Consider the following 12,028-nt stretch of genomic DNA (forward strand, 5'->3'; position numbering starts at 1 on the left):
ATCCAGAAAAGCTGTTAATCAAATATGACAGTGTGTTCAAAACAATCTAGGATAAACAGAAGCTAAGGGACTTGTCCAAGTCAACTCAGTGCTTCAAAACATCCTACTGAGAGTTCTTTGGACAAAGAACCAACAAGAATTGACCACAACTAGAGATTGACATACATAGCAATGCCACAGGGAACTCAATCGACAGTGGAAGAGTCCAGTACAGAACAAAACTACAAGAACAAATTCAGAGGATCTGAGAGGTCAGTCTATGAACAAAACAATTAATTTGTGAAAGAAGATAAAAAAATATATAGGGGCAAAGATAGATATGGTGAGGAGGTCAGGTAAATTTCAGGAAAAACTAGACTTTTAAATGGAGAAAAAAGTTAATAGAATATAGCGTAACCTAAAAAATAAAATAAAATAAAATAACGAATGCTTTACAACATATCAAGAAAATGAAAATCCAAGAAAAACACGGAAACATTAAAATTATGAAGAAACTGACAAGAAAGAACACAAAAAATATGAACTCAGCACAGGAATGTATGTAGAACAAATAAATCAGTAGCACCACAAACAAACAAACAAACTTAATGACAGAAATTAATTTATATCTATTGATAACTACACTGAATGACAGTGGATTAAATGCACCAGTCAAGAGACAGAGAGTGACAGAATGGATATAGAAAAAGGAAGATCCTTCAATATGCTTTATGCAAGAGTCACACCTTACACACAAAGGCAAAAGCAGATTAAAAGTTAAAGGATGGAAAAAGATACCAAGCTAATTGCCATCAAAAACAAGCAGGAATGTCAGTACTACTCTCTGATAAAATAAACTTTAAGGCAAAAACCAGCATAAAAGATCATGGAGGACATTATCTTATGATTAAAGGGTCATTTGAATAAGATGACATAACTATAATAAATATAATGTTGTTGTTGTTGTTAAGTGCCTCCCAGTCATTTCCGACCTATAATGACACTGTATAGGGTTTCCAAGGAGCAGTTGGTGAGCTTGAACCACCAACATTGAACTTCAAACGACTTTGCAGCCTGATGCATTAGCCAACAGTGCCATATTCCTATAACTGATTGGAATATTTAAAATGTGTTCTAAAACTTGAAAAAGCCAGTGAAATAGGTTTCTTGCAGAGCCTTTGTAGTGTATAGGTGGAATCCTGAGCCCTATCCAGAACCTTCTGAGGTGGGATATTTCCACTTGAAAGTACATGCACACCAGCCTGGAGCTGATAAAGGAACAGAAGATGCTTCCTGATAGAAAGACCAGTAGGGAAAAACAAAATGGCAGTCTGTCTGTCTATTACAAGAACAAGCAAGCTGTTAGTCAGGGAGCCATCAAGGCAAACACCCCCTCCAAGACTGAAACTCAAAAGGAAGAGACAAGTAGGCATGTAAGCTTGCTATTGATCACGTTTGTCTACATATGAATGGAAGTGGGGAAAGGCAGTAATGAAGATACTTGAGATGAGATAGAGAAGAGGAAGGGCTGGTTGGTCTAAAGTTTGGAGAGATTTGGGAACTCCTGAGCCCAGGGACTCTGACCTAGCCAAGGTGGGCTAGAGCTGACAGTGAAGTGTCCAGCTGATATGAAGTGGGGGGAGACACACAATAACGCCCAAACTTACAGATAGTATCCATTTGATCTAAGTTCAATGACTTGATGATCAGAACTCTACTAGAGGAAGATAAATACATTTTATAAAGGAAACAAGTGTAGATTGCTACAATTTGTTGAACTTGACCTATAATTATGGATATAGTAGCTCAAAATACCAACCAAGACAGAAAGTATGTTTCACATCAAGGATCAAAACTATCCCCACTGTACACAGGGTTGATAGGCACAGGCATCTCAGACACTGGCTACCCAAAATTGGAGGTGATATAAATGCACAAAGTTACTGGCTTACAGGTCTTCAAGAGGAAGGTTAATTTCATAGTGTGGGGGGGAATGTAGAATTCCCACTGAACAGTTTTCATCTTCTCTGTTTGGGTCTGGTAAAAGGAGATGGAGACAGGATATATACAATTCAATAGTGAGTAAATGGATTGTTATCCTGAATAATTGCAATTGTCACAACTGTAAAGGCAGAAGTTGTGTAACAAAGCGTAGTTAATCTTACAGCCCAGGAACTGAGGATCCTAGGACCAGCAAGAGAGAAGAGCATAAGTGGAATATGGAACCCTAACCAGAGATGGAGGGAGAGGTGATGGAATGGATAGATAGAGCAACAGAGGACTCTAGACTCATGGAAAAATAAAGGCTGTGTGCTGGCAGCCAGGAGGTAGTCTTGCAGAATGTGCCTTAGATTATTTGAACAATTATATATTCTGGAGTGTTTTTGTGTACATAAAAAAAAAAATAATAATAATAAACAACAGAGGGAATAGAAGCAAATACTCTTAACTGATGTTGCATGGAAGTGACTTTAATCACTGCAGATACAAAATACGATAGGATGAGTGCAAAACCAATGTTCTCCCATGTAAAGTATAACACAATTAACAATAAAAGTTTTAAAATAATTTTTTTAGACTTCTTTAACCTATTAACGTTCAAATCTGTGAGTTTAAGAGCTTTGGTGTGCTTGACCCAAATCATACTATTTTAAATTGCCTCATATGCATGTGAAAGTTGGATAAAAAATAACAAAGAGCATAGAATTTGAAGCATTTGAATTATGTAGTTGGAGAATAATATTAAATGTAACATGGACTGTCAGAAGAACAAACAAATCCGTCTTAGAAGAAGTACTATTCGAGGCTCCTTAGAGGCAGGAATAGCAAGATTTGTCTCTCGTACTTCAGATATGTTAGTAGTTAAGTGTCAATTCTTAGAGAAGAACATAAAGCTTGGTAAAGTGGAAAGTCAGCAAAAAATGTTGTTGTTAAGTGCCGTCGAGTCGGTTCCGACCCATAGCGACCCTGAACAGGGTTTCCGAGGCTGTAAATCTTTACTGGAGCAGGAAGCCTCATCTTTCTCCCGCGGAGCAGCTGGTAGTTTCGAACTGTTAACCTTGAGGTTTGCAGCCCGATTCGTAACCACTACGGTACCAGAGCTCCTTCACATAACAGTTGTGAGAATTGCATAGGGCAGTATTTCATTCTGTTGTGCATAGGGTGGCTATGATTTGGAACTGACTCGATAGGACCTAACAGCAATAATAATGTGATTTTGGTGAAATAAATATTAAAATACAAATGAGCTTGCCATATAACCTCAGTTCCAATTGCTTTCTTAAAATTGTAAGATAAATAATATAAACGCTGTTAGTATAAGTACTTTCTGTGAAATATTAGTGAATAGAGTGGAGAATAATACTATAGATTATCATTTCTAATATCTCCCATGGCAATTTTATAAAATAATGATCTGTCAAAATAGTCCAGTTATAATTTTAAGATTGATAAAGGCTATATTTCAATTCTGGCTTACATTCAAATTGAGGCACTTCTTTGATTAGCAAAAGATTTTCTGGAATTACTCTTATAAAGGTTTACTTTAACTTCAAGGAAAGTGGATTGGCAATATCTCAAAACTGTGGTACATTTGTATGCCACTGGCACATGTAAAAAGATGAAATGGAATGTAAATCAAAATTGTGATGGACTATAGACTGCCAGATATGATTACTGAGATAAGAAAATCTCATTGGAAATACTAATAAAAAAATCATGACCAATATTCACTGAATGCAAAATATTTTTTAAAAATCAATAATAGCTTCTGCCATTTTAGAGATATTGCCTTTTGTACTTAGGTGTGCTGTTAGTATCTGGCAGAATCTCAAAATGGAAATATTTTTGATATCTCAGATGATGTCAATATAAACTGGTTAACTTAAAACCTGATTCAATGTCATTGTACAAACTGCCAATATAGCACAGAAGCTAAGCATTTTCTAGATTAAAGTAAAGAATGCCACTAAGAGGATCAAAGCTCTTAACTTGATGGATTCAATTGTTTCTCTCAGGGGAACTTCAATTTAGGTAAGAGCATTCTGTGAACTCTTAAGGTAAGACATGACTATGAGACAAAACTAACACATGACTATAAATGATCCCTTTGAGCAAACTTAAATTTGCAAAATAACTTTAACATTTAGCATAGCTCTATTTTTTATAATATGCTTAATGTTTAAAGTTTGTCAGTCATACAGCGTTTGTATAACAAAAAAATATTTTGAAAAGCTTCTCTAAATCCAGGTTTATTAGTTCATGTATTTTTAATGTAATAGCTGAATTTTCTCAGAAAAGGACTTAGTAATAAGTCCTTTAGTAAAGCAAATGAGCACCCATCAATTTATCTTCATGTTTGTTGTTCTTAAGCACTGGACTGCTAACTGCAAGGTCGGTGGTTCAAACCATCCAGCCGCTCTTTAGAAATCCTATATAAGGTCGCTATGAGTTGGAACTGACTGGAAGACACAACAATGTATGTAGTAAGAGTAAAAAAAAATATAAATATACTTATATAGCTACTGAAATAGCAAATCAGGTATTGATTTTTTTTATTATTTTCAGAATTTGCTATTGTGTTACTTTTGTTGGGTGCTAATAAAGAGTTTTTCAACTCATAGCATCCCCAGGTAACAGGATATTTCTGCCCTGTAGGGTTTTCCAGACTGAAGTCTTTATAGGAGCAGATTGCCAAAATTTACTCTGTGTCGCTGCTAAACTGATTAGAAAATTCAACCCTGTAATTACCAGTGGAAAATTTAATAGTCGTGCTACCATACCTCCTTACCCAGGAGTTACTTGCACTAGAGTCCTGATGTGGTGCTGTTGGATAATGCACTGTACCACAAGATCAGTTTGAACTGCAAGACCAGCAGTTCAAATCCACCAGCTGCTCCTTGAAAACCCTATACAGGGTCGGTATGAGTCGGAAACGACTCAAAGACATTTAACAACAATTGGATGCCATAGGATAAACACTGAACTTCTAACTGCAAGGTTGGTGGTTCAAACCCACCAATCACTCCACAGGAGATAAAAGGAGGCTTTTTGCTTCCTCAAAGATTTACAGCCTCAAAAACCCTATACAGAGTCACTATCAGTCTGTCAGTTGTAACTGAGTCAAGCGTACATAAAAATAACCACAAATTCATGCATAAAAAGTCCTGTTGGCTCAATGGTTAATCTCATACAATAACAACATTGATAATGAGAACTAAAGGGATAAGGAGAATTGTTGGAGTTTCCAGGAAAGGTATCTCTTTCTGAAAGTTGATGTATTTGAATGTGATGATAGGAATTTCAATGATTATCTTGACACTTTCCAGAAGACTAAGTCAACATATTGAAAGGGAAAAATCAAGAGCTCCAAGAGAAGTGGTGCAGCTCTAAAATACTACCCATATGAATGTTGTTGTGCAGTGCCGTCCAGTCGGATCCAACCCATAGCGACCCTATATAGGGTTTCTGAGGAGCAACTGGGGAGCTTGAATCACCGACTTTGCAGTTCAAACAGCTTTGCAATCAGGAACATTAACTCACAGCACCACACTAGACGCCTATTCAGGAAGATGCCTTAAATCTTATTTTGCTAGTTAAATTTTTTTTTTGCTGTTTTGAGTTGAGATTTCTATTATGTGAAGCTGAAGCCATTCTGAGAATATTTTATTTGTTCTACTTAAAAAAACATATATCCAAAAATAAAAAATTTGTTCTAGTTGTTCCGTTTATATACTTTTAAAAATTACATGAGACATATTTTCCAAATATGAAAAAAATGTAATTGCTAAATCTTCAATTTTTGTTGTTGGTGCCATCGAGTTGGTTCCGACCCATAGTGACCCAGTATAGGGTTTTTGAGGAGTGGCTGGTGAGCTTAAGCTGCCAATCTTGTGGTTCAAACGAACTTTGCAGTACACTTCATTAACCCACAGCGCCATACCAAGCACCAAGTCTTCAGTAAGTTAGCTAAATTATACTTTTAATTATTATTGAAATATCATTTTAATTAACTATTAATCTATAATTTTATTTAAGAAATTATTATTTAGCAACTAAATGCAGACTTATATTTGAACATTTTTCCCTTGGATTTAATTGTCATTCATTAAAAAATATTTATAATCATATTTTCTTATTATTCTTGGTTTCATAAATATACCTTAAACAGGAAATGCCATTGCACATAGGAATTGGCTTTTAAAACATGTATCTTAAGTTAAAAGTACAAGTTGTTTTCAGCTTATTTCTAATAGACAACAAATTTTGAAAATTAAAAATACTTATAAATAAAAATCATTTTCAGACATATCTTCACCATTTCAGGATTAGACTTGATTTGATCTTTTCTTGGAGGATTTACATAATATTAAGCATTTGAATACATCAGCATTAAAATCTTTTCACAAATGTAGATTTCCATTTAAAAATTAATTTATAAAAATGGTAAAAGTCACATCTATCAAATTGATTCTACATATAAGCAGACACCCATACAACAGATTTGGCAATATATGTGGGATGGTATGAATGGGAAGAGTGGATCAAGGTAGCTCTGTGTAAAGTAATTTTTACTAATGTATAGCTATGGGTCGGAATTGACTCGACAGCACATAACAACAACATACCTGAAATGTGAAAATTCTATTTATTTTTAAAAGCACTTAGGCATGCAAGTTTTAATTTGCTTAAAAGAATAAACCTCAGCTAGTTCCCTGACCCATTCAACTACCAAATAGAATGACTTGACATCACAAATATACAGACATATGAAAGTGTTGAATAAGCAAAATTCAAAATAAATGAATTAATGATACAGCACCATGTAAATTTTGTAAGGTGACTTAGTTCGTTCTTACCACAAATACTGAAAATTTATTATTTTTACAAAGATTGCTATTGTGCTTCTTAAAGCTATGTTGTTGTTAGGTATTGTCAAAACTGTTCATATTCATAGTAATCCTTTGTATAATGAAACACTGTCTGGTCTTGCACCATCCTCACAATTGTTGTATTTGAGCCCATTATTGCTCCACTGTGTCAAATAATTTTATTGGGGGAGTCTTCGTCTTTTTCATTGACCTTCCACTTTATGAAACTATGTTCTCTCCAAGGACTGCTTCTTCCTTACAATATGTCCAATGTATGAGAAAGAAGGCTGCCATCACCACTTCGGTTTATGTGGATTTCTAAACGCAGTCACACACTTGAACCACCTAAGGATCCAGACATCTGATACCATGTTGATTCCTGTGCAGACAAGAGAGGAGATCTACATTCTCATTATTTTTATTATATATGTATCATGATATTTGAACATACTGGGAGATTGGATTATTTAGAAAGGAATAAATTCATGACATAAGTCTGTACTTACCAGTTCTGTTTCCTGGTACTCTTTCTTAACTCTGTTATACAGATAAATACTTTTCAACACAGTGAATCAGATAATCAGGAATTAGGTGTTGGCATGTAAGTTGTAGAACAATTCATGTGGTAACTCAGTATGCACCAAAACATATGTTACTGAAGACTGAGAAGTAGGATATTTAAAAATATATAGTGTTGGCTGTGGATAAGATACTTAATAAATGAATGTTGTATAAAAAATACTGAGAATATGAAAGTGTAAAAATAGAAGAAGACAATACAAATGAAGGTTATATATGAGCCTTTAATAGTGTTTTGAAGTATGACACCAACATCTTACAAGTAAAATTAAAAATGTAAAAGTTTAAACTTTGGAATGATTTGCAAACTATAAAAAAAAAAAAAAAAAAAAATCTTAGGATTAACAACAATAACAACAACAAAAGTCAAACTTTTGTCCTTAATATAAAAAATATTCCAAAAGAAAACAAGATTAAGATCATGAAACATTGACTCACAAATGTGAAAATATAAATCGCCACTAGATATAAAATATAATGTTTAACATTTATAGTAATAAAAATTAAAATGAAACAATCACAAAATGTTACTATACATATCAAAATTGGCCTACTTTAACAGAAAGTTAAATATGTTAATTGGAGTATATGAAAATAGGCATTCCTTTATATTGTCAATAGAAGAGTAAGTGGCACAAATTTTCCGGGCAAGATTTGAGCAATATTAATCAGTTATTTAAAACCTACTTTCTTTTCAACTATTAATTCCACTTTTATATATGTTGATTGGAGTATATGAATGTAAAGGCATTCCTTTACATTGTCAATAGAAGAGTAAGTGGCACAAACTTTCTGAACAAAATTTGAGCAACATTTATCAGTTATTTAAAAATAGCTTTTTCTTCAACTATTAATTCCACTTTTATACATGTTCTTAAGAATATAATGGCATACATCAGCTCATATATATAAACTTAAAATATGTTCATCCCTAAGTTGTTCAAGATGAAAATATAAAGAGAAGGGGAACAGCCTAGTCACCTTTTTGCTGGTCAATATGAAATTACATATGAAATTACATACTCCTGGTGTGGTGCTGTGGGTTAATGCTCCAGACTGCAAAGCCATTTGAAACACTATACAGGGTCACTATGGGTTGCAACCAACTTGACAGCACTTCACAACAACATCAATGGTACAATTATTGAGGAAAATATAAAAGTCATTAAAATTATAATGTAAGCAGTTAAAAATTGACCAGGGTACATTGTCAAATTAAGAAAGCAATTATAAGATTAACAATATGATTTAATTTTTGTTAAATTATCTATTATATATGTCTGCATAAGAGTATCAGGTGATTCTTACTAATATTTTCATAACATTTTTCATTATCTAACAGATTCTGATTTTGATATTGTGTGATGATGAATATATATTTAAAAATGGAATCAATTTTTCACATTCTTTCATAACTTATTGATATAGGAAATAATTTTAAATTTAATTTTTTTGTGTTCCAGTAGTATATGAAATAGAAATAAAAAATCAAAGCAATGCATTAAAAAATATTTTAAAAAAAATTTAAAAACCTTTGTCATGAATTGGAATTGAAGTAATTATTTAAATAAAATAAATTATTTATCTATGTCCAAATGGATTTGAAGTGGCACATATTGTAGGTCAACATTGTAAAATCCTTTAAATAAGAATAAAGTTGATATGATAAAATGACTGAAAGGCAAGAAGGAAAAAGAATTCTGGGAATGAAACTAAATTAGAGTTTACAATATGTTAGAAAACAGAGGCTATGTGGTGTAATTGTAACTTAGGAGAAAATCAATGTGTGTGCTGATCAATCAAGGTTAAAAGTGAATTTTAAAGCTTTATATAAATCTTATACTCTAATAAAAGAAACATGAGTTCATAAAAATAAACTTTTACTATTCTCTGACCCCTGAGAGACTATCACTACATGGAATAATATATAATGGACATTAAAAACACAGCTGTTAACTAGGCACAATACGCTCTATATATGTTTTATATGATATTGGTATCTTATATAAACTTAAGGACACTTATTAAACTGTTGGTGTATGAAGAAATATAAGATCAGTCTTTGGTGACCTGCATTAACAGAGATTTAATATTTGAAGAATGAAGAAATCAATGATATGCTATACAAGTCACAATTTAGGTAACTGGCAGCCACCTGAATCACAGGAAACCAATGGAAAGCATATCAAAAATCTTATCCAGCAGGTATGTGGGCAACATTAAAAACCTCCTTCATCTTAATTCTAGCCATTATTGGAAAAATAATCATTTCAGGATATAAATTTCAAAGAAATGAATCTTCCCTAGTCCTTTAAACATTAATGAAAAAGGAAATCAGCTGACAATCCATTTCTATATTTCTTTGGAATCCTGAATTATAAAAATAATTTGAGAATCATTTCATAGAAGAAATTAAAGCTAGCAATATTATTAAAATCAGAAAGAAAATGTATAAAAAACAAATTATTACATTTGTTCAAACTTAATAAAATATGTCTAATTATACTTATTTCTATGAATTCTTCATAATTTGGAAAAATATATACAACATAGTGAGCACCAAACTTCTAGGATTAATTTATTTTTACACACACACACACTCACAAAATGGCTTTGTATACGAAACCTTTTATCACAAAGTTTACTAAAGTCTGAAATTTCCTGCGTGCATTTTAGACAGGGATAACTCTTGTTCCTCCACCTATTGCAAACATTGGCTGGTGAAGTATGTTTTTCTCCCTTCCAGTGTTTGGGCCAGGGCTATATAGAGAGGCTTGGAGCCCAAGATGCGCCCATTCATCTCAGTCATTGCTTTGGTAGCCTCCTCATGAGAGGAGAAGCAGATCAAGCCAAATCCTTTACTTCGGCCTTCTTCCTGCATTACTTTAACTCTGCTAATTGATCCAAATGAAGAAAATTCATTCCGAAGTTTTTCATCATCAACATTATCATCAAGGTTCTTAATATAGAGCTTCACTCCATGGCACCAGCGAATTCTTTCTTGTCTCAGCTGTTCAAATACTTGTTTTAACTCAGCCTGTCGCTCTATTTTCTTTTGTGCCCGTCCTACAAATATCAGCTGCCCATTTATGTCCTTTCCATTCATTTCTTCCACAGCCTGTTTGGCAGCCTCGTGGCTATCAAAGCTTACAAAGCCAAAGCCTTTGGATTTCCCACTGGAATCTGTCATCACCTTAACACTTAGAGTTTTACCATATTTACTGAAAATTTCCTTCAGTCTCCTATCATCCATGTCATTTCCAAAGTTTTTGATGTAAACATTGGTGAATTCATTGACTTTGTTTCTGAGCTCAGCTTCTCGATCTTTGCGGCTTTTGAATCTGCTAACAAAAACTTTGCAGTTCTTGAACACAGTCCCATTCATCTCTTCAATAGCCCTGTCTGCAGCATTCTGGTTCTGAAAGTGCACAAAGGCATAACCCTTGGAGCCTTGATCATCACTCATTACCTTGGAGGAGAGAATCTTCCCAAAAGTTGAAAAACATTCATAAAGGGCTTTGTTATCAATGGATTTGTCCAGATTCTTGATGAACACATTCCCAACCCCAGATTTCCTTAAGTACGCATCACGTTGAGACCACATGAGACGGATAGATCTTCCCTTTAGTAAGTCAAAATTCATGGTGTCCAGCGCTTTTTGAGCATCAGCCAAATGAAGAAAGTTCACATAGGCATAACCTAGGGAGCGGCGAGTGACCGCATCCCTGCAAATGCGGATGGACAGCACTGGTCCCACCGTGCTGAACTTCTTAAACAACTGGTCCTCAGTGACATCTGCATGTAGGTCACCCACATACAGAGAGGCCATGCGGTACTTGGCTGCTACATGCATCTCTCTGGCTTCCACCAGTGAACCTTCCCCCAGTTCTTCTTGAAGCTATTCCTGCAAAATCTCTGCAAGGCTAAAGCTCAGGCAAGGGGCCCAAGTGTGGCCTCAAGCTCCCTTTACAGGCAGAGCAGTGGGGCTCAGGTACAGTTCCTTCTGGCTGACAATGTTCACATCAACAAGCACTATTGCAACCAATCCACCCTTCCTGGAAGTTGCCAATGAAACTTTGAAATCTCAATTGAAGGATACTCAGAAAAAAAGTTTCTAACCCGCCAATTTGTAAGGAATCTTCCAGGGGCAGGCTGGCTCTCAATCGGTGCTTTCTCCACAGACACCCTGGACTCAAGTTTCTGGGTTAAAATAGGCCTCTGCAGCTGGTTTAAGTTACAGCCGCCAGGGGAAGAACTCCACAAGTGGTGTCTACAGCAGCAGCCCGGGGCACCAAGTCCTGGCGACCCGCCCTGTGGACCCTGTGAGGCCGGATCCCTTCACATTGGGTCTTGCAGGAGCCACTTCAGCGTGGCCTGAAAGGAGAGTGAGCTGCGGAGGGACACTTAAGAGTTGGGTGACCCTACAAAGGCAGACCTGCACAGGCACCAAGGAAGGGCGGGCTGGGGTTTGAGAAGGGGAGGCAGACAGATTGAAGGACAGACGGATGGAGGGACAGACACGGCCCCAAGCAGGGGCTGAGGGCTCACCCACACTGCGGCCGGCTGGGGGCGGACGGGAGGCGGGAAACCCGGAACTTGCG

General features: G+C 35.3%; 1 protein-coding gene across 1 annotated transcript; it reads right to left on the reverse strand.

Annotated features, from left to right (window-relative positions):
- Nucleotides 1-10,128: 10,128 nt before the first annotated feature.
- PABPC4L (poly(A) binding protein, cytoplasmic 4-like) lies at nucleotides 10,129-11,256 on the reverse strand. Its single transcript, XM_006870808.1, has 2 exons — nucleotides 10,993-11,256; nucleotides 10,129-10,896 (listed from the first exon to the last, which is right to left on the reverse strand). Exons 1-2 carry the CDS (start codon nucleotides 11,254-11,256, stop codon nucleotides 10,129-10,131), a joined length of 1,032 nt encoding a protein of 343 aa, XP_006870870.1.
- Between the last annotated feature and the right edge of the window lie 772 nt (nucleotides 11,257-12,028).

Source organism: Chrysochloris asiatica, unplaced genomic scaffold (genome assembly GCF_000296735.1).
Source record: "Chrysochloris asiatica unplaced genomic scaffold, ChrAsi1.0 scaffold00153, whole genome shotgun sequence".
Lineage (NCBI taxonomy): Eukaryota > Metazoa > Chordata > Mammalia > Afrosoricida > Chrysochloridae > Chrysochloris > Chrysochloris asiatica.